Genomic DNA, 24,893 nt, shown 5'->3' with positions numbered 1-24,893 from the left:
CTAAACTTGAATACGATGGCTTGTCATTGTCAAATTTACGTAAATGTAGTAAACGACTTCCTTATAAGGATGTGCCGTATTTCACGGGAAAAGGTAAATAACAAACTTTCGTGGACGATGATTATGTATTCACTCACTCTGACGAATTCTAAGAAAAAAACACAAGAAGTCTGTTGTAGAATATCAAAATATTTAGAGTCCATAAAAGAAAAACAACGCCCATATTCAAGTTTTTGCATTTGTTCTGCATTATACTAGTATTAGTTCGCACTGTTACCTCATTCTGACGAATACCCTTGGCTTGCCTGGCTATTTTTAGCTTGATATGAGGTCGTGATATTTTCGACCAATCCCCAAGCTAACCAAATTACGAACGTTGCCCAGCCCTTCAATAGGTATCATCTGATTGGCTGAAGAAACCTATGGACCACACCATACATTAATTTATGCAAAACCCAAAATAGATGTAAATCAAGTAACCGGTTTGGCTATTGGTCATGAAAAGTGTGAGACAAAGAAAACTGGTTTTGTTTAACAAACAGAAGAGTTGAACCGGAAATGTTTAAAAACATTTCGCAGTCGTCTTTGACATGAAATAACCCAATATGCTAGCACACAGATTTACGTTTTTGATTTGTGATAGGAATTAAATACTGCTCGAGTCAATACGTCCACAAGACCCACGCATGTTACATAGGTGCATTCAAACTCATGTTTGTGCGTCCAAGATGCAAAAACACGTTCTTCAGCCAACACTGGTGCTGCAATCCCCCTGGTGGCGTGTGGTCCTGTGCATGAAGCTCAGGTCACAATCAGGTGAAGTTAAGCAAGGATGAGCATGGACAGTGCTCGGATGGGTGACTGGCAGCCAAACTCATGAAAGTTTCTAGGAATTCAGTCCTGCCCCACAACAAAGCACTTGACACATGTAATCTCACCTTAGGAAAGTGAGTTTGTTCAAAAGTGCCTCTGTTCACCCAGCAGAAAATGGGTACCCGGTGGGATAAGTCACATGACTATAACCTTTGAAGGCCTAACAGGACAGCTTGGGTTATCCGAGGCAATAATATGCCTGCTTTGAGTGTTGGCTCTATGACCATTCACCTTGTGAGTTGAGTTTGGTGCATTATAAATGCACATATTATTATTAGGCAGAGTTGCGTCCTGGACCTCTCTATACTATAGAAGTCATTCCACCTGAGGTGGCAGGGTAGCCTAGTGGTTGAAGCGCTTGCTTGTAACACTGAGGACATGGAGTTGGTTCCCCACATGAGTACAGTGGATGAGGCCCATTTTTGATGTTCCTTACCATAATATTGCTGAGAATATTGCAGAAAACGGTATAAAACTAAACTCATTAACTGCTTAGAGCTGATTATGTTTTACCAACAGCACAATCTATACAAATGGGATGCAATGACATGTCATCCAAGCCAGTAAATACAAGTTACATGTTAGTATGATAAAGTTATAGCTTTTGAAGTGTTTATTTCCAGTTTTAAGTGATGAATTTGATTTGGGATATCCTGACAAAAAATTTTAATTTTTCAGAATTCTATGGACTTACCTCCTGACAAAGCTAAAGTACTCAAAAACTATGATGACGAGAAGAAATGGGATTTAATCTGTGATCAGGTATGTGACATTTTATTTATATTCATTCCATAGTTTCAGCAGGAACAAACCACACAACCAGTCCATCTGTTCATGTGTTCCATGTTGAAAAATATTTTCCAGATATTCTTGCCTTTCAGGATTTAAACTGACAACCTCAGTGGTTCCCTATCCCAGGGAGGTGACCTTTATTCAATTTAAGAATTGAGTGGAGGCTTTCAGTTTGAAATAATCTCGAAATGTAATTTTATTGATTTTCAGTTCTTCAGTGTTTTAGAGAATGTTTATTTCAAGGTTGATAATATGGCTGCTTTGGTGGGAAATTGCTTGTGGAGAACTAGCAGAGGGATGTGTTTGATGGACGTTAAATCTAATCAGCCAGTAGAACTCTTTCTGAAGGCTAGAAAGCCAAACGGTTTGTTCTTCTCCTATTAGCATGTCATGTTTATGCTGACAATATGGCTGGATGCTGTGGATATGGGAGGCTGTTGCAGACAAATTGCGCTGCAAGTTGCAGCAACGTTCTGGTGCCAAAAAGTGTATTGATTTGAAGGAGCAGTAAGCATGGTGATGGAAGGTCTTCTGGCTGGATAGATTACCTGCTGCAGTTCCACTGAGAAAGCTTCCAAAATAACCTTCCACTGTCTTCCCTGTGCTGAACCTAGAAGTGCTTTTGACCCGGTGTAGTGAAGATTGCGCAGTGCAAGAAGGTTGCTTGACCATACCTGACACAGGCTTGGCTTCATGGGAGGGGTCATGCTGTAAGGGTGGCTTGACCACTCGGTGGGCTTGACAACACAGACTGACCCTGTATAGTAGGTTTTGCACTATCTGTATGGGTAACGCAGATTGGACACACAGGGCTTGACCACACAGTCTGACCGGAGACAAAGACTTGGCCACACAGTGACCTGATACAAAGGGCTTGACCACACAGTCTGACCTGATACAAAGGGTGTGGCCACACAGTGACCTGATACAAAGGGCCTGACCACACAGTCTGACCTGATACAAAGGGCTTGACCACACAGTCTGACCTGATAAAAAGGGCTTGATCCCTCAATCTGACCTGATACAAAGGGCTTGACAACACAGTCTAACACAATACAAAGACCACTGTCTCACTTGATATTGTGGGATTGACCACTCAGCCTCACCTAATATAGTTCGCTTGACCAATTGACCGGACCTGATAAAAAGGGCTTGATCTCTCAGTCTCACCTGACACAGGTGTTTTAACCACACTCTGGCCTGATAAAGGGCTTGACAACAATGTATGCAAAGTATCACCTGTTCCTCATTTGATATTGAAAAAAATATACCTTGCAGTAATTGCCCAATTCATCATACACACAAGCAAATGAAACAAAAACTGTCAATCTGTCCTATGTGCTGCCAAGTTAAAGCTGACCCTGATAATCACTTAGAGATTGCCTTGAGGCATTATGCTAATTGGTGTCTTTTCTCCATGTTCCATGTGTAAGCTGTCAGTACAGGAGTTATGTGTGTGGGGGATGATATACTTCAATTGATAGTCCTGTCCTCAAGCATCAGCTTGTTACAGGTTTACCTCAGGAAATGGAGAAGCTCCATCAGTCTGTGACATCTGTGATGTAGCTGGTTGTCATGGTTGTGTTCATGTAGTTCATGTCATTGACCTTCGGACTTGGTGTGTTTGTAGTCTGGGACTGATGAACAATTTCAGTGTCCTTTGACATCAGTCTGCATGTTTAGTCACTCGGATTGTTAACTTTACTCACTGATTGATCGGTTGTTAAATGCTGCATTCAGCAATGCTACAGCCATATTTTGGCGGTCTATAAATCAAGTCTGGACCACACAATCCAGTGATCAACATTATGAGCATCAGTCGCCACTTTGGGGATACAATGACAGGTGTCAGTCAAGTCACCAATCCTTACCACCCAGTCCTGTTAGTCAGTCACCTCTTATGACAAGCATTGGTTGCGTAAGACCAATTCTAACCTGGATCTCCTTGGGTCTGTAGTCACTGAAGTCTTTTACTTCCTCAAAGTTGACTAGAAATTAAGTTACTGGTTTGCAGCTCATCTTCAATGCAATATTTAGCCTTAGATGGGCTGATAATGTTCTCCAAATCAGAAGCAAGTGTCATTACAAATTCTCAAATTAGAATTTTGATCACCCAGATCATATTATTATAGCTACAGGATGGCTTGAAGTTTAATACCAAAAGGGGAGGGCCTTGAATTCCTAATTTCATGCTGTGGCATTATCTGGAATATCTAACATATACGCCTATGAATATGGACAAAAATTCTCAATTTGAAGTTAATATCAATATTTTTCCAAATTTCTAGGTGAGTTGTTGCTCTGTGGACTAGAACATACTGGAAAAGGCTCTGTTGCCAAGTAGCTCAAATTGTACCCATGTTTAGATTGATCTGTCAGAGTTTCTATAGAATATGATATTTTGGAATTGTCACATGGTGAAACAAGAACATTAGCCTCTTTGATCTCCATTCATGGTAAGAATTTATCACAGCACTATTGAGAGAGATGACTAAATTGGATTTTCCGGTCAGTGGTTTGGTAGATGGTGTGTCATCTTCCTTTGACAGCATGGGATGTTGTTTATGTCCTGAATGTGAGCCTGATGTCACTGTGTCAAAACAATATCCCACTGGGCAATCATGTGACATCTCCATCACTGCCAGGAGAATTCATTCTTTAAGTTCCAAGCCAGGATGAAAATCATGAAAGACAGATCATGTGTTTGAAGATAATCAGTAACTTAAAGGTGTAGAAAAGTTATTCTTTAAATTACTGTACTACGTGTAGTCCTTTTGTTTGAAAATGAAGGAAGATGGAATTTCTGATTTTGTATTTGTTGACGTCATGTCAGTTATGAGTGGGAGAGGGTCATGCTGTTGGTCACTGGATTGTCTGGTCCAGACTCAATTATGGAATATTGCTGAGTGCAGCGAAAAACAACTACTATCCAACTGTTCATGGGAGGAACTCACAAATGCATTGCAGATCCTCAGAGATTGCATACAGCAGTATTCCAAGATGACCTGTAATTTCCAGATGTGGATAAGTTATTTTTAAATTATGCATAGTCTTTGTCTCTGAAAATGTAAAAAAGTGTTTTTCTGGTTTGAGAATGGTGGCATCAAATCAATTATTAATGGCTTTTCACCAGTATAATCCAGATCTTTAGAGCGATTGGAATATATGGGTAATTTAGTTGATAACCTGATGTCATATACATGTAATATATGTGCCGTTTGCTCACAAATAAAATTGGATTTCGTGACTTCCACAACCAGGCACATTAGCAGTTACACGTATTAATTTAAATCAAGTAGAAAGTCTGGAGGCTTGGTGTCAAGATCAGAAAGAAAAACTTTTAGATTTCAGGAATTCTAAGATAAAATAACCATGCTTAAAAACTTTTAGCTGGATTACAAAATGTCTTTGAAAACGAAAATGCATAAAAAATCAATTTTCAAATCAACTGGCTACCATTGTAAAACCTTAGAACTTTTCAGAATTGCAGTGAGACTTTTGTTGATAGTTTCCAGTTGTCTCTCTGGCAAAGATGAGAGTATTTGTTTAATTACTTTGTTATGCAAACCCTGAGAAGTTGTTCAGTAAATAAGCAACAAGAACACCAAAATAACATGATCAAAGTAACAATTTTTATATAACTAAAATAAGATGTTCAAAGCTCATCCTAATCTAAGTACTTATCTACATATTTTTATAAAAACTGTTACTTTTTCCTGTTACTTCTTTTCCGTTACTTTTTCTCCTGTTTCTTTTTTTCCTGTTATTTGTTTTCCCTACATTCCATGAATTCAATTCATTATTAGTGGTCACAAGAACCGAATATTAATGACTATTTATGATGTTTTTTGAGGAAGTATGTTTTACTTGAATCGTTATGTCTTTGTCCAAAGTGAGATATGCAGAATGGAATATGTAATATTGTACTGGCCTTGCAGCCATGTTAGTTTGCCAAGGCCGCACATGTCGACTATAACTATTACATGTATGCCAAATTTGAATTTCATGAGATCACTGGTTGACAGATTAACACTGTCCACATGGGAATTCCATATTGTGCATCAATCGCTTAACTACAATATTGCGTTCGTGAATAATTATTCGTATTCGTTTCCCAGCATATGTGATACGTATCATATTCTCCACATAATGTATTTGTTGCAGTCTTAACAATCACACCCACTTCTCTGATCTAGACTTAATAGTGAAAATTATTATACTTCGCCTAAAATATTGCCTTGACATGGCTGTATAAGGACTACAGATCGCTTTATTCACTTGCTAATGTTAGAAATAATTCTTATGGATACCTTGCCTCTATTACATAACTGCCACAGGTCTGATAAATTTCCCATTATCATTTGAATAAAGCATCATGTTTTCAATGAAGGTATATTTTGATGCATACATTAAAATTTTGGAAGGAAAATTTTGTGAATTGGTCATATTCATAATAGGTGACAGGACCAGCAGGGCTGTTGTGATTCTTTTGATATTTGGGGAATAGAACCATATCCATTTATGAATGCATTTTGTTTTTCATGATCTCTAGAAATTGAAACAGTCGCTGAATATATATGATGTTGATAGTAAGTAATATAAATAAACCCATTTAACTTGAGTGAGATGGGTCCTAAAGGAATCTAAGGCTTGCTTCATTTTTTAGCATGGCAGGGAGGGCTATGAAGAGAGAAAATATTGTGCAGGGACTGTGAGGCAGGCGTCTGAATATATATTATTTTTTACCATTATGTTGATAATAACAAATAAAGCCATTTAAATTACAAGGGAGCTTCAGTGAGATAGGAACCTGAGGAAATCTAGACTTGCTTCATTAAGAACTCGTGCATTGCAAGGACGGTGAAACTGTAGGGAAAATAATGTGGTTGAGAGCTGTGACAGTCTACCAGTACTGGTTGTGGGTTGGCAACACTGTTCTAGTCCTTGTGTCTCACCCAACTGCGCTTGTCTAGACAGAGGGATGAGCAGCCAGCCAAGCATGGCTCTACAATGGCAGCAGAACATCCTTTTATAATGACCCCTCCCTCATCCTGATGTGTTGATTGATGCTGATGACACTGTGCAGATCAGTCACTTCCAATTTGCAGGCTGATGACAAAATAAACTCACCGGGATGTTTTATTGTCCATGGAATTAATCAACACTGGACACATGACTGCACTTTCCTGGTATTGTCTTGAAGTGCACAGGTTATATGGGTGGATGTAAAATTAGGCAGGGTTTAATGATTACTGGAGGGTGAAAATACATTTGTTGATGAACCTGAGTCAGGTTGTGCCTTCTGCATCATCTGTCAGCGTCATAATTCTCACATTCAAATTAAGATGATGATCAAATAGTGTTGATGTTTATTATCGCGATAATTTGTTTTGGGGTGTTATTTAAATATTAAATGAAGATATTATGTGAACTGTATAATTTTAAAGATGACAATTAAAGATGATGTTTTCTATGATGGTATAAGGTTTGTTTCGTATGTTTAGTAAATTGGATTGAATAATCGATTGATAATCGATATATACTGATGAAAATGGTTAAAATGATTCCAGTATTATTTATATTTTGGGATGAAAGGAAGATGATGATGATGATGATGATGATGATGATGATGATGATTCCTGTGGTTTCTGTTGGCACTTTAATAGTTTTTTCCCCCCAGATGGTGTTTTCACCAAGTTCTGTTTAGATCATTATCTGACCTTCGTTGCTTTGTCCATGTACCATTAATGAGGGAAGTAGAATGTGGGTATTCCCAGTGTCTTGAAAATAAATATCTTGATGATGCTTTGGTGTTTTCTTGGGAAGCATAGATGGGTAGAATAGGACGGAAGGAAACAGGAAAGAAGTTCACCCTTTGTTTTATGAATGCTTGACATGGACTTGACGTTTGGTATGCATCCCTCTGTTGTTCTTCGGTCAACAAAGAACATGTGTTGATGCCATCATGGCTGACACATGTAGTATACTGTGGGGAGCAAGATCAGAATATTTTCTGTTGGTAGTCATTGAAGATGGCTCATTTAGGTTTCATTATATGTCAGTTTCAGGTATTTTGTCTCTCACTTTGGTTGTTGGTCATGATATCAGCCATTGGTTTGTGTGACTTAAGTTATTATGTACAGGCTGCCATCATGTCCTACTTGGGGCGATGGGTTAGCCTAGTGGTTAAAGTGTTTGCTCATCATGCTGAAGGTCCTGGTTTGATTCCCCACATAATTATGTATAGTGTGTGTGAAGCCCATTTCTGGTGTCCCCCAGCAGTGATATTGCTGGAATATTGCTGAAAGGGGCCTAAAATTAAACTCACTTACCCACTCACTTCCTTCATTGCATTTATATGATGTGAGACAGGACGTGTGATGACATCAACTACTGAAGTAAAACATTGAAACATTTAGGAATTGGGAAAGAGAACTTTGACAATGGGCCATTTTCAGGATTATTTGCCATTTTCTGAATTTAGACTGGGCCACTGCTCTTGTATCAGTAGTAAACTTCCAAATTTGAATGGGCCATTTTTTTATTCTAATGTGCAAAATGGCCCATGACCCCTGCCTTTCCCAATCCCTGAACATCATGCTAATCATCCATCAACAACTGTTTTTATTCAGAATTATAGGTCAACTGTTCTTAGATCAGCAGTGACGTTGTTGTACTCAATGGTGTCAATTGCAGATTAATGTCAAGTACATTAATATCTCAGACATGAACATTGCACAGAAAAGGCTGTTCCTGGTTTATTTTCATAATATATAAATAAAAGGAACCCGTAGACATTCATTTTTCAATGTGCTCACCCATTTCTGATGTTCCCTGGTTTGATATTGATGGAATATTGCTAACAGTGGCATAACACCATACTCAAACTGTGGTAATCTAGACTTGCCACATATTTTAGATTGTACTGAATGTAGTTTTTAATGTATGTATGACTGATTGTATTGATTGTTGTTTCTTGATTTCTGTGCAACATGTCAGACCTGTACACATTTCATAATAGTCTATTCTACATGCAGTTTCACAGAAGTCCTATATTTGGCAGTCATGTCTGGATGCAATGAGATTGCCCTGAGAATTGCAAATGAACTGATATTTTTATGTTGGCAATAAAGTGGCATATCGGATCCATATATTATTGATTCAATACCTACTGGCAGTCCTATGTTGAAATATACAGAATTGTGAATGTTGTTGAGTTCATTGTCTGTCTGGAATGTTTGTGAACCATAGCATTCCGAAGGTCTAGGTTTGCAGTCATGTTGTATTAAAGGTCACATGCAACCAAAAAATCAAACATAATTAAAACACATTTATCACTTATTCATGACATATAATATACATTGCTGCTTTTAAAAAAACAAATAAACAAAATTGTAAGCGTACAATCGCGATTCAAAAGTGCAATATTTTGTACTTGGGCTTACTTCCCCCGAAACTGAGCCCTCGGGAGACCGAACCCAGTCATAGCGGGTGGATATGCACTCAAGTGTAACGACGGCTTCCGATTGGCTGTTTCATTTGTTGATATGCTGAGGGTTCATTGTGTGTACAGAAAGATCATCTGTTTGATGGGCATTTCAGAAGTATAGCCAGTCACAAGAAAGTATGATTCTTTATGGATAACAACTTCTTTTTGTGTACTTGATGCGTCGTTTCAGTGTGGATTCATATACTGTTGTCAAACAAAATCATATACACTAAAAGAAGTCGTTATCCATGAAGAATGTATATAGAGATGTTGGGTTTGGAAAATACATGTTCTCTGAATTTGCGCTGGATCCAATAAAAACTCATGTCAGTAGAGATGGTAAACTACTGCATGGCTGGAATCTGTCATTCGTCCTAGTACAAAGCAGGACTTGAAACTGACAAGAGTTTGCACCAGTTTCCGTCAGATCCAGTCATCCAAAAAAAATGAATGTAGTTTGTTTGCGACCCACAGACATAAAAACATGTCATGTGTATCACACGTGCCTAATTACATAATGTGGCAGACACGGGACTCGGCTGCACGAGTCATAAATCAACTTATTTTCTTTATGTCGTATAGTCTGATAGGTGTTAAGTTCAAATTGCACGTGGTCAATGATTGAAGCTGTGTATTGCATGTTGTCTTTAGCAGACAGGCAGGCAGACATATAGGTGTGAATATACCAGACACTGAGCTTTCTCTGTGACAGAGACTGCTTACCACAATCAACAAGTTTTTTTACGTAACGAGTAGGTTATTTACTTGTTTGTGTACACAACCAAGATTAGACTACTGCTCACGACCTCAGACGCTGGGCATGCATACTGTTTCAAACTCAGCGAACCTATTCACTGCGCATGCGTTATGGACACAGCGCAGCACAGCTGTTGAAACCAGTTTTCCCCCCAGCGCTGGGGGGAATTTAGTGAAACGTTTGAACTCCGATTTCGCGGGCTTTTTTTTCATCACGTTTTTTTCAACTTTATAGGTTGAATTGGCATTTTTGATGATTTGTTTCGGTAAGTGCGTACCGAAAGGTACCAGAATCTGCAAAGTTGTGTTTTACGTTGCATGTGACCTTTAAGTTATAGGTAACATCTCAAAGTGCTGAGGGATATGTTTTAGTTCGTGTTTTCATTATTCCAGTTTTGTCAGAGCTAAAAATTGATAAAGGAAAAAAAAAATGACATAAAAAGGTGCAGATATCTGTTGTATCTGTTCCATTCAAACCCGAATGTCAATACTGCTTTTCATGGAAATACTCAGTTGTCAGAGCCTGAAAACTTGTTCAATTCTTAGAAAACTCACTTCAGTCACTGAAATATAACTAAATATTTCTTTGAAGACTCCAGGAAGTTTATGTTCATGATATATTAGTCATCACTTAATTAAAGGAGCAAGATGCATCATTTTATACTGAATGTGACAGTTGCAAGTGCAATTTGTGCAGTTTCAAAATATTCTATATGCTTAACTGCAATAACAGGCATTGAAAATGGGCTTCACACATTGTGGCCCTGGGCCTTTTGTGTAATGACTGAACACTTTGGTGCGATGACCAAACATTTTAACCATTAGATTTACCCCATAGCAGTGACAACATGTCACCACCATGTGTTGTACAAATGACCTGCTGCCACATGGGGTCACAGGGGAATACAAGTCCTTTGGTTTACCAGTGGTGTATTCAATACACTGATTACTGCAGTCTGATCTCACAACTGGGTTTGAAAACAGGTTGAGTCAGGAAGTATTTCCATCTCGCCAGCACATGAAAGGCCAGTTTCTGGATTCATCAAACTTGTTTGCTTTCTGCATCTTGGACCAGCTGCTGTACCCAACACATGCTTCTCATTAAGGGACAAGTTTATTACTGTTCAGGTGCAGCAGTGCCCCTAGTCAGCTTACAAACCTATGTTCTCATTCACTTGGTGTGCTCTTTATTCGGAATCAGAATCTGAAAACTAGGATTTGACAAAACCTTGTATTTGTGCTTATGGGAACCTGATGGACTGACTGTAAGGTGCAGCTTAAGATTATAATGTTATTGATGAGGACTAGTTCTGAGATTGCTGTGTTTGCAGCTTCCAAATTGCAACTGGAATTATCCAAGTTTTGCAGGTTTTAAATGGCTGCAAGGAATGCCTCGTGACGTTGAAAGTGGTTGGAGTTGAATGACTAAAGGGCAAAAAAGGCCTGGTCATTGAGTGAGTGAGTGAGTTTAGTTTTATGCCACACTCAGCAATATTCCAGCTCTACGGCGGTGGTCTGTCTGGACCTGACAATCCAGTGATCGTCAGCATGAGCATCGATCTGCACAAGTGGAAGCCGATGACGTGTCAACCAAGTCAGTGAGCTTAACCTCCCGATCTCGATAGTAGCCTTTTTTTTACAAGCATGAATAACTGAAGGCCGATATTCTAACCCAGACTTTCAGGAATATTAAGGCGTGGTACACTGAGTGAGTGAGTGAAAAACAAGGAAAGCATGATAACACCGAGTGTGAGGTAGAATGAGAAAATGAATGAGACACTGAAAAAATAAGCATTCACATATATACATATATGATGTACACACACGCATATGAATGGTTGAGGAACCAAGCACATGACAAGATGCACCAAGAAAGGGCTTTACACATTTTTCCTTGACAGAAAACTCAAACATTAACTTTTCCACAAGTATTGAAAAACACCCTTCAAAATGAATATGTAGGGAATAAGTTTTCACTGATTTCCCAGAGAAATTCTGGACAAAACTTCACTTCATACTTCCTGATGTTATGAAAGTCACTATTTTAAAAATAGACATAAACAAACAATAAACAAGGAAGTTGCTTTGTGAATGATACAACAGTTTCTACTTTTAAACAGTTCCGACACAATGAATTGATGACATGGATTAGTCACACAAGGAAACTAAATGGACTCAACACACATATCAACATAACCAATCTTCAGGCTCTTACGTTCCAAATTTTACTCATTTTATTTGTTTGCCAAAATGTATAAAAACGGAGAAACAAATACAGTGGAAGCTGTCGAAATCTCAGTGCCATTGGTGACTTGTACATTTATCATCAGCTCCACAACCCGGCACATTGTCCAAACCGGATCATATCTTCAGGCTCAATGAGTGCTGGTTTTGACAGCTTCCACTGTACCATAAAAAAAGTCACAACAAACTCAAAGGAACCGCAAATTTCATTTTAGTTACCAATTGAAGATCTGAGTTGAAATTGGTTTTCAGCATCTTGTTGTAAGAGGCGAGAAGCAGCATCACTCACATTTCATAGTATCCCAATTACACAGATCAATGCCGATGCTGTTGATCATTGCCTCAGTTCACCCAGCAGAAAATGGGTACCTGGTGGAAAAAGTCATGTGACTATAACCTTCTAGTGTGGAACAGGCAGCTTGGGTTATCCGGGGTAATAACATGCCTGCTTTCACTGTTAGCGCTTGAGCATTCACCTCGTGAGTGGAGTTTACCGAACGTTATTATTATTATTATTATTGTTATTATCATGGGATTGTTTGGTCCAGATTGGTTTATTCACAGATACACAGCTGGAATATTGCTGAGTATGGCGTACATGACCACATCATCCCATAAGTCACCTCTAACGTCACGCATCGGTTAGTGAAGACATATAACACGGAACTTTGTATGAATGTGTGTGAAGGTGTAACAAAGAATAGAGGAGAATCGGGTGAAATACGAACAGAATGTCCCACCAATATGGTACAGTTACCATTGAGTGAGTGAGTGAGTTTTATGTTGCTTTTGGCAATGTTCCAGCAATATAATATTGGGGGATGCTGGAAATGGGCTTTATTCATTGTACCCATGACAGGAATTGAATAGGAGTTTTCGGCATTACGAGGAAAAGCTTTAACCACAAGGCTATTCCATTACCCCCTTGTTAATAACAAGAACTTTCATATGTAAAGGAAATGTAATGAGTAATCATGTGGAAAGAAATGGGTGACTGTGGATCTCCAGACAGGAAGAGGTGAACAATATCTAGACTTGCACAAGTCTCTAACGTAGTAATTAATAGTTTAAACTATAACTGCTCCAAGAATATAAATATTCCCCTAACAGACAGGAGTGCCCACAGTGTATTGTTCTTTAATCTAGACTTGTCTCTTTAAGAGGTAGAATTTTTGTACATCCATTGACTTAGCATTCAGTATATCCTTGCAGCAAGGCTATACTTAAACCTGCTACTTCACTCAGTACTCTGGCAGTGAATGAATATAACAGTGGTGTGTGTGCTGCAGGCAACAGTGTCAGCCCTACTGTCAGACTGACCTGCACTCCAACACAGGAATATCATATTCCCCTCTGTCTGAGTGTGGAGTCCACTGGTTGCACTGCAGTCATTCCACCAGAGGTTAGGTCAGATATTGAAATACAACATTCCTGAAGAACATGTAGACATGCAGGGTTCAACATTAGGCCTGGGAGTCAGAACCAAGATGTTAAGAATTATAGATTTAGGATGTCATAGGTTTTAGTACAATACTCCGGCAGCAAGTATCAAGGAATCGACTGCTCTGTTCAACAGAGCAATCAAAGGTTACAATGGTCCTAAGCCAATGTTTAAGTATGGGTCCTAAAATCATCTTAGTAGCCTGTGTTAAGGCATTAGAATTCTAATCATCTTAGCTTTTTATAGCGTATTGGAGTTAACACAATCACCTCAGCATCATGTTGTTTGTTGTAGAGTTTGTATTGAAATTCTGATGTTATTTCTGTTTTATGGAGATTGTGTTTGAGTTTCAACATTAAACTTAGCGCTTTTGTCATAACCTGAATGCAAAGGTAGGTGCCTTGATTCAAATACCAGAGAAGATCTGAAGGAGACTGGGGCCGAATGACCCTTTCATTTCCAACACTGGTTTATGACTGGCTGCCATGAGGCATTATGCTGAAATTTAGATGTCGTTTCTGGTTTGTAAAGACATCGTCTGAAATTCAGCATCAAACTAAACTCACTCACTCATTCGCTGATATTTTCAGGTTGTTATTCGAGATAAACACTAAGAACAAAAATGTGGTTCTTGATTGTTTTTTCATTTTATTTAGAAACTGTACAAACTGCATTTGCAAATGTCACATCTAGTGTGACGTGATGCATCTTTAAACTGATGACTAATATATCATGAACAGAACTTCCTGGAGTCTTCAAGAAATATTTAGTGCTGTTTCACAAACCATATTCACTCACTCACTTTATTCAACTACCACAGAGGATCTAAAGGACTCCAGGAGCTCAGGACATCATCATTTCCAACACTGTTTCTATTACTGTACTGTAAGTCTACATTCCACCACCAGCTTTGAGAGAGATAGACTGAGTATTGTTCTTCTCATCCTCTGCACACAATAAACGGCTAATACTCATTTTTCAAAAGCTGGTATTCAGTCAAGATTTGTAAACCCTCTATTCATACACTTTTAAGCGTTACAGACTGAGCAATGTAAAGAGGCCACCTTTATCCTATTATTGTGGCTGATACATCAATCCGATCCAACCTGTGCTGCTTGATCGTATCTAACGCTTTGTGATGACACCATGTTGTGGCTAGACTGACTTCGGTCTCTTTCAGTAGGTTATGTTGTAGGAGCCGTAAGATCATATGTTATGCTCTGTGATTTGTGGGTTGGGTAGTTGAGGCAGATTTGAGATGATATTCAATGAACAGTCTATATAAATGGTATGATTTAATATTTAATACTAAGTGCATTTCGTCTCCTGAGAACCAGTGTGTTCTAAGTCCCCAAAACCTTGTTTCGAGATAAACGACCCTAAAGATTTGTATGTCTGTGGTTTGAGTAATTTTATACCTAAATGTTTGAAACTTTGTATAGAGATGCAGTATGTTATGTAGAACCAGAAAAATCATCATATATCTCTGACATTGATGACAAAAGCCTTAAAATACCAAAATATTGATTGGGAGAGAACAATTATCTAAATTCAACAGAACTTATATTTAGTTCCAGAGTGTTCTATGTGCCTCTTAAGGCATTAAAGGCCAGGAAAAACACACAGAAAATTATACAAACCATTTGATGAGATGTTTATGTGTGTTTGAATAACACTATGAATGACACAAAGACCGAAAAAAATCAATGACCATTATTTGAAAACATGACCATTTCAAAAGGCGCAACCAAAATTTGCTTCTAATAATTTGATAAGCAAATTTGTTAACGAGAAACTAACACGCAACACCTTTTACTTTGGATCACATATTTTGAGGTGCTATTCATCTTGTCATTCACATAATATCCCTCAATAAAGCATGTGTACATAGTGGATTTGACACGTATCTAGTCAAGAGCTGTCAATAACAAATGTATAAATGTGAACTAACATCAAACTTTATCTTAACATTATCTTGGAAGAATAAACTTAATCAGTTTAGCTTAATGACCCAAGAAAAACATCATTTTTTACTCTTTTTGTAACTGTATTGGAACTCCTGTAAAACACAAAATTGAATCTTTGACTGTAACATCAGTAACATCTCATCATCTGAACAAACATTCTCTGCCGTAGTGTCAGCATTTCACTATTATTATGAGATTAAGTTGCTCATGAACACTCTGTCTGTAGGTGTCATGAACTTGAACGTTGACCTCATGTCTGAGTACCATCATCGGAATCATTTTGCACATCTTCTGCAACAGTTACCAGAGCTAAAACGTGATAGACGTCAAATACTTCAGACATGATTTAGCCTGTACCAACAATCAACAAATTCTTCCTCGATAAAGTATGCAAACTCAGCTTCAGTAAATGTGTCGTCCAGGCTTAGATAAAAAGACAAAAACTGTAGAGAAGAGAAGTATGCAATGTTTAAAAATTTAATGCAGTCATCTAGAGTGAACTTTACTCCAAATGCCTCCAGGTCATAGTAGTTCTTGTTGAGCTGAATATTGTCATCAAACTCCTGGGCGTGTCCTGTGTGTAATTCACATTGAGGTGTTCCAGATTTTTGCATGATTTTATAATGATGAAATCTGCATCACATAAATGGGTACAGTGTTCAGTATTTAACAGTTCCAGATTTGGTAGACTCACAAGAAAGCCAAGAGTTGAAATCTACATGTGATTTATGTTCAACCACTGTAATGCTTCAGCCTGCAGCAGACCTGTTACAAATATTTAATCTGTAACTGATAGTGGGCAGTCAACATCAGTGAATGGAATTTGTAAAAACCTGAAGTAACGTGACCTTGAAAAGAGAGGTTGCAACTCAGTATATGTCAGTCAGTTGGAGACTATGAAATTCAGTATCTTTCCAAATCCATGAGGAGTTCTGGATTAGTTCATTAAGGTATTTGCACACTCTACACACATTCAAAAATAAATCTTGTATTTGCATAAAACTTCAAATTTGAATGAGGATCTCTTCTGATAGTTTTATGAGCATTACTTCAGAATTGCAAAGGATATGAATGTATATTTTTTTGAAATCCGAAAACGATGTTCTATGTCCTTGGTACACAGTAATATAAAGACTTCATTTATTTAGAACCAGAGTCTTCCATTTCCATTTCAAAACTTAACAGGATATTTATGAAAATCCTATATTGATAATAATTATTAAAAGTTAAAAAGTATCCTGAATGTTAATTATCACTTATGCAGTATTTTCTTTACTTAATATTTAATGTTTTAAGAAAACAGTGTTAAAATGTTACTCAACATTTCATTGTGAGAAGAATCCTTTGACAAGTTTAGTTACAGCTGAAACCTCACCTCTTCACCATCTAATATGCCTGAATCCCAATCTGTACAGAGACATTTCCCTCTAATATCCAGTCTTTTATAAAGTATTTAATTTTATTTCATGTTGCAACTTTAGCATATGTTACAATCTAGTGCAATACAAAATGCATTATTATTATTTATCATTAATATTTTACATTTATACAGTTTCTACATTTTGAACAAGGACTGGCACAGTTAAGTAGACTGATGGTTAGTCTCTGAATATATACAAAATTTGGGGAGCACTAAATAAATCCTTTCCAGTTGAAAAGGAGTCCTAGTGAGATTGCAGACTCCAACCTGAACTGAGGAAATGTAGATTTGTTTCATTTAGGGCCTCAGCATTGCAGAAAGGGCTGGTTGGAATGTAAAACAGTATGGTTCAGGGACTGTGAGACAGACCGGCAGTCAAGCTGTGACGAATACACAGTGCCATCCTGCCTGGCCACCCAATCCATTTAGTCATGTAGACATTTAGGACCATTACATGTACTTGGAGAACTATGGTAAACTATGCTGGAAAGAGCTGAGGTCAGCCACTAATTTGATTCATTACACATGAATTCTTATTGTACATTTTGACTAAAATACATCCGAAGTGGCCGGAATCTGTAATGGAGCCCATAAAACTGTTCAGAAAGTCCATCAGTTTCGTTGAAGCATGTTTGTTATGGATGGAGTTTACTGCATGTTTTTAACTGTGAACCGCCCCAGGTGTAAGACAGCATGTGTCCGGAAACACCCCACATGTATATTGTAAGGAAGATTGAAGAGGTTCCCGACAAGAACATGTGGCACATTGAAAACTTTTAAGCATGTTGGTAATTAACTGAATGATATCCTAAGGGAGGGTCCTTGTTCCTGAAGTTTTAGTTATGGAGGATGAATTTTCTTTCTGCAGTTTAAATTTTCCTGAAGAGTAGGTTATGTTGATTGATTAATATGATTCTAGGACAGACATTTGTCATTCCATCATGATCTATATTTTCTTCATTCTCAAAGGTGATCTGTTATGTTTACAGAATACAGAATCAGTTCAGTCTTTGAATGGCATTTAAAGTGAGTGAGTTGGGTTTCTAACACACACATACAGACACGTTCATTCTGCATTTAGCAATATGCCAGCAGTGTCACTTTGGGGGTCACCAGAAATGGGCTTCTCACATTGTACCCATGAGGGAAATCCTACCTGGGCTTTCGGTGTGACAATCAAATGCTTTAACCACGAGGGCAACTCCCCACCCTGAATTGCATTTAGAAGTGACACACATGAATATGTTCGGACGTAAATTTATATTCTTCGTCCTTCATCAGTTTGTTAATGGTAATATGCAAACAGAAGACAAGAATTTATCCATTCTCTGATATTCCCGACTAGTCCTTGAACCACATCATTTTCCTTTCTACCCAGCCATTTCTGCACTGCCGAGTTGCAAAATGAAGCAATTCTAGTTTAAAAAGGAGTTATTTGTTTCGATCAAAATTATGTATATGAGACTAATCATTCATCAAGGTACATTGCCGAGTCCCTCAAGTTGTACAGTCAAGGCCTCTGTTAATCTGACAATTGACTTTATCCAAGGCTTTTGTTTGCAACAAATTGAATAAACATAATTTAGTCTCAGTTATTTAGTCCGACATCCTCGTTAATCCACCTATTTGTTGTGCAGCGGATGATGTCGTATTAACGAGACTTGACTGTACAATTTACATAGAAACTAACAATTCTGATCCACTGAAAAGGAGACAAAGTGAGACTGGCTTTCAGAACCTGAACCTGCAATAAATATGTTCACAGAATGAGTATTTTTGTAAGTCCTGATACTCAAACTGGTTGTGTTTGTAATGTTAGTACAGTGGAAGCTGTCTAAACCAGCACTCATCAGGACTGAAGAAATAATCCGGTTTAGACAACGTGCTGAATTGTAGAGCTGATGATAAATGTTCAAGCTACAGACGGGACTAAGGTTTTATGCTGGTGTTGACGCCTTGCCGGATTGGACAGATGCCGGTTTTGACAGCTTCCACTGTAACTGGTTTTTCTAATCCAAAACTGATGATCAGACAGTCATCACAGTGATTGCCATGACATAGAAAACTGATATTTGATGCACAAATCATCTCAAATACTCTGTGAATGTAGATGATTATGTCAATGGTGATGCAATGCAACTGGCCCCTTAGTTCAGATAATCTTTACCACTTTGTTTACTGTGTGCCTGTCAATTGCTCAGTGCTGATTAAATACCAGGCCTGCCTTATCGTTTTTTTGTCATTATTAAATGACCACAGTTGATGTCTTGATAAAAGTTCCAAACTGAAGTTGATTCCCAAAAACATGTCCATGACTCTGTCTTGGTATCATGACACAAGGGAGTCATGATGACTCCAAATTTTTATGCCATATGGCAAACACAGCGTCATATATCTTGAACAGCATTGTTGGGCTGAAGTGTTATATAACAAATACACATTTGGAAACAGGAATAGGAATCACAAGACTTTCCAAATGTGGAGAAAAAGACCAACATATTTCAATTCATAACTATTCAGTAATCAGAGTCTGACATAATCATATGATAAGATGCTTATCTGTGTTATCTTACATACATGCAGCACTTTGATATATTTGTTGGATATTGCAATTGTGGGGCGATAGCTAGTGTTGGATTGATCCTTAGAAACACGATATTGAGATTGGTAGTTTAGGATTTAGATGGAATGTGCAGGGCAGGATTGTACTATATGTGTAGCCATGATGTGTTGCCATGATGTGTCCATGTTAAGCTTCCCATGATATTTCACTGGCTTAGCAAACTAGGATGTGTTTTGCTGGGACAGGCAGTTCCACACACTAACACACACATACAGACACGTTCATTCTGCATTTAGCAATATGCCAGCAGTGTCACTTTGGGGGTCACCAGAAATGGGCTTCTCACATTGTACCCATGAAGGAAATCCTACCTGGGCTTTCGGTGTGACAATCAAATGCTTTAACCACGAGGGCAACTCCCCACCCTGAATTGCATTTAGAAGTGACACACATGAATATGTTCGGACGTAAATTTATATTCTTCGTCCTTCATCAGTTTGTTAATGGTAATATGCAAACAGAAGACAAGAATTTATCCATTCTCTGATATTCCCGACTAGTCCTTGAACCACATCATTTTCCTTTCTACCCAGCCATTTCTGCACTGCCGAGTTGCAAAATGAAGCAATTCTAGTTTAAAAAGGAGTTATTTGTTTCGATCAAAATTATGTATATGAGACTAATCATTCATCAAGGTACATTGCCGAGTCCCTCAAGTTGTACAGTCAAGGCCTCTGTTAATCTGACAATTGACTTTATCCAAGGCTTTTGTTTGCAACAAATTGAATAAACATAATGTAGTCTCAGTTATTTAGTCCGACATCCTCGTTAATCCACCTATTTGTTGTGCAGCGGATGATGTCGTATTAACGAGACTTGACTGTACAATTTACATAGAAACTAACAATTCTGATATTAAATGACCACAGTTGATGTCTTGATAAAAGTTCCAAACTGAAGTTGATTCCCAAAAACATGTCCATGACTCTGTCTTGGTATCATGACACCAGGGAGTCATGATGACTCCAAATTTTTATGCCATATGGCAAACACAGCGTCATATATCTTGAACAGCATTGTTGGGCTGAAGTGTTATATAACAAATACACATTTGGAAACAGGAATAGGAATCACAAGACTTTCCAAATGTGGAGAAAAAGACCAACATATTTCAATTCATAACTATTCAGTAATCAGAGTCTGACATAATCATATGATAAGATGCTTATCTGTGTTATCTTACATACATGCAGCACTTTGATATATTTGTTGGATATTGCAATTGTGGGGCGATAGCTAGTGTTGGATTGATCCTTAGAAACACGATATTGAGATTGGTAGTTTAGGATTTAGATGGAATGTGCAGGGCAGGATTGTACTATATGTGTAGCCATGATGTGTTGCCATGATGTGTCCATGTTAAGCTTAAGGATGTGTTTTGCTGGGACAGGCAGTTCCACACACTAACACACACATACTAACACACACATACAGACACGTTAATGTAAGCACATAAATGTGCATGCACATTACTATGTTGGGGTCGTCATCTTGAAGGCAATGTTAACCCTGTTTCATCTTGCCACCAGTTGGAATGTACCATTTTACTGAGCTGTTCCTACATCCAATCCTGCCATCAGTTATCTAGTCAACAGCATCAGTCTTTCTTCCTTTTTGTCTCTCTCACAGGCTTTGTCACACATTATTTTCCCTTCCTCCTGGACTGTCTTAGTCCCTGACCCACATTATTCTCCCTTCCTCCTGGACTGTGGTAGTCCCTGACCCACATTATTTTCCCTTCCTCCTGGACTGTGGTAGTCCCTGACCCACATTATTTTCCCTTCCTCCTGGACTGTCTTAGTTCCTGACCCACATTATTTTCCCTTCCTCCTGGACTTAGTCCCTGACCCACATTATTTTCCCTTCCTCCTGGACTGTCTTAGTCCCTGACCCACATTATTTTCCCTTCCTCCTGGACTTAGTCCCTGACCCACATTATTTTCCTTTCCTCCTGGACTGTCTTAGTCCCTGACCCACATTATTTTCCCTTCCTCCTGGACTGTCTTAGTCCTTGACCCACATTATTTTCCCTTCCTCCTGGACTGTCTTAGTCCCTGACCCACATTATTTTCCCTTCCTCCTGGACTGTCCTAGTCTCTGACCTACATTATTTTCCCTTCCTCCTGGACTGTCTTAGTCCCTGACCCAAATTATTTTCCCTTCTTCCTGGACTGTCTTAGTCCTTGACCCACATCATTTTCCCTTCCTCCTGGATTGTTTTAGTCCCTGACCCACATTATTTTCCCTTCCTCCTGGACTGTCCTAGTCCCTGACCCATTATTTTCCCTTCCAAAGTGAGATGGGAGATGCAGAACCTGAAGAAGAAGAAATCTAGGCTTGTTTCAGTTAGGGCTTTAGCATTTAGCATGAGGTAGAATGTGATATAGAAACAGTTACCCAATGGTTGTGTGACTTATCAAGGTGAAGGGGGGGCTGAGAGGATTACCATGTCAAGTCAAGGGCAGACAGGTGGCAGGCAGGCAGGCAGGCAGGCAGGCTCATCAGCTTTACAAGGATGTCACTTGATGGGGAATGTACCACCAACATGTTACAACCTGTATTTGATTGGTCAGGAGTCTAGTGGAAGGAACAACACTCAGTCTCCTTTGGCACTTCATGAATGTTTGGTTCTCTGTGCTGAAACATTCATTTGGAGGTTCATCTTTGTGTCATCATATTTGATTAATGTTGACAACTGTGTCGAAGATCATCACAATAATCTAATAATCTCCCTATCCATTATTACAAAATCACATAGATGGGACCTGATGTCGACAGTCATGCGTGAACACAAAGCTACAACTTACAAACTGGCTTTGAATGAGACTTTATAACACTGGCAACCATGCAGAAATGATAAATGAAATTCTTCTGACTTATAGTCAACCCTACTATTTAATAGAGGTAACTGTTTTTGTGTTGAACCTGATTCTAAGATTTTTGTGCTTTGGCTGCTTGTATGAAGTGTTCTTAGTGCTAAGGTGACCATAAGTCCCATTGATTAGACTTACATACACTTGCGTTGGTCACAGCTTTAAGTGGTGATGGGGTAGCCTGGTGGTGGGGTTGCCTAGTTGGTAAGGCATTTGCTTGTCTGAAGACCCAAGTTTGATTCCCCACATAAGTCCAGTGTCTGAAGCCCTTTAGGTGTCCCCAATCATGATATTGCTGGAATATTGGTAAAATCGGCCGTAAACCCACATAACTCACTCATTTGAGGCTCTAAGGTTGTTCAGTACATCTACACCCTGCCCATCGATGTCTGATCCTGATCATGAGAGATGGTAGATGATGTCCCCAAACACTAAGCCTGTAATGATAGGAAAATATCCATTTTTGTCTGTTTATTTGTTGTTGAATGCCACACTCAATGATGTTCCAGTAGCAGGATGGCATCTGACACTAGCATTCAACTATTCAGGTGGGATGTGATGGTATTCATGAACAACATCGGTGAGACTGCAACTTGCTACTTATAAGAAGCTTGAATAGCTGAATACCAACTCTGTTCCAGTGGAAATGACAAATCAAGACTGGATGCAGTCTAGTTAGATAACTGCTGACATTTAATGATGGGACAAATCCTTGGCCAGGCTCTTCAATGAAGATAACACAGATTCAACACAGAAACCATGGCATTTAATCTACAGTGATTACTCCTGGCAGCTGATGACAGGATATTGTAAAATAGGATCTTGGGGGATGATATCAAACATTGTAAGGTGGTTCTTGGTCTTAAAGCCCCTTTCTGGGCATGGATAGTGAGATATATTTCATGTGTTATTTTCTGTTTCTTTTATTTTCTGTTTTGTCATGTACACATGTTCTTTTAGCATGAATCCAAAGTTTAGTGATCAGAAATTTATTGATACAGTGATATTTGTTTTGGCATTAATGTTGTCACTTGTCATCGTCATTAAACATGTGCATTGTTACTGTTTCGGTGAATATATCGAATAATACATACACTACTGTCTTGTAAGTGTATTCGTTAGCCGATATTCTATGGGACATGACAGTGTTTCTGTTCTTCAATATATATATGAAAATTGCTGGTAAAATTTGTTGGGAACCACTAAATTGAAAGCTAGCCGGACACTTTGTCCACTAATTAATCATGTATTAAAGTAAAAAAATCAAGATGGAATGACAGTGTTGGCTATGCTTTCATGGTGGCAAAAATTGTCATAATTCGGAAATACCCAGATTAGAAACTTTGAAGTAACACTGTCGATCCAGAACCTTGTGATTGGTCAGCATAATTCTTTGTTCAGAATTATCAGTTCATCATCATTACCTTGAGTCATAGCTTAAAGTGTAATGAAACAGAGAAAGCCGAAGTCATTCTGATTGTCTAACAACATGTTACCCGTGAAAGTCTGGGTTAGAATATTGGTCTCAGTAACCCATGCTTGTCATCAGAGGTGATTATAGGGATGTCTTGGTTCCCACTTAGGAAGATTGATGTTCATACTGTTGATCACTGGATTGTATGGTCCATAATAAATTATTTACAGACCACTGCCATACAGCTGGAATTTGCTGGGTGTGGCTTAAAACTAAACTCACTCACTCTAACCGCAGGGCAAAATGTTTGCATCATGAATTCATTAGCAAGTTAGTTTACTTACAGTATATATTAATAATAGGATATGACCGGCAAATTTCAATCATGACTGGTAAAATTTTAGGTCGTGGGACACAGTGTCTGATAAATAGTTACGGTAGCAGAAACACTGTGTGGTGGGCAAGCCATCTAAGATGCCAGGCCATTGATCCAGCGAGTGTAAGGTGCCAGGATTGAGCCTACTTGTGACCAGGTGTAAAACCCTTAGAGACAACGTTTTGTGCAGACTGTTTCAGTGTTGTCACAGCCTCTAGTGTGCAGTACACAACCCAGTGCACTTAAAAGAACCCAGATAGTGGCCACATAAATATGTGGAACATCTAGTTTAGGTACAGCAACGTGCAGTAAACTTGGACAAAGTATGGTAACTATGTGTCTCAGTCCACCCGGCTGTGAATGGGTACCTTGTAAGCATGAGAAAGCCACAGTAATTGGTGTACCTGGTAGCTGCATGAATTGAATGATCGCGCTGAGTTGAGATTGATGTGGGACGATGTGCCATTGTGGTTGGCATCCAATGATTGAGGGAGAATAACCCCAGCTCTTTGTGCATGTAGTAGATGAGTGATACATAAGTATCCTATAATCAGTAATATTTGTATGTATTCAATATTCATGCTTTATGTATCATATTCACCCCACAGTGGATTCATTGAGGTTC

General features: G+C 38.5%; 1 protein-coding gene across 3 annotated transcripts in view; it reads left to right on the top strand.

Moving 5' to 3' along the window:
- The window catches only part of LOC137256114 (formin-like protein), a 111,581-nt gene that overhangs the window by 34,513 nt on the left and 52,175 nt on the right, over positions 1 to 24,893 (top strand). For all 3 annotated transcript variants that reach the window (XM_067793817.1, XM_067793815.1, XM_067793816.1), the window contains exon 3: positions 1,552 to 1,635. In XM_067793817.1, the coding sequence (XP_067649918.1) occupies positions 1,552 to 1,635 (84 nt within the window). The remainder of the gene's footprint in view (positions 1 to 1,551; positions 1,636 to 24,893) is intronic.

Source organism: Haliotis asinina, chromosome 11 (genome assembly GCF_037392515.1).
Source record: "Haliotis asinina isolate JCU_RB_2024 chromosome 11, JCU_Hal_asi_v2, whole genome shotgun sequence".
NCBI classification, from domain to species: domain Eukaryota; kingdom Metazoa; phylum Mollusca; class Gastropoda; order Lepetellida; family Haliotidae; genus Haliotis; species Haliotis asinina.
Note: the sequence above shows the minus strand (reverse complement) of the source record. Positions and strands in the feature narration are given on the sequence as shown.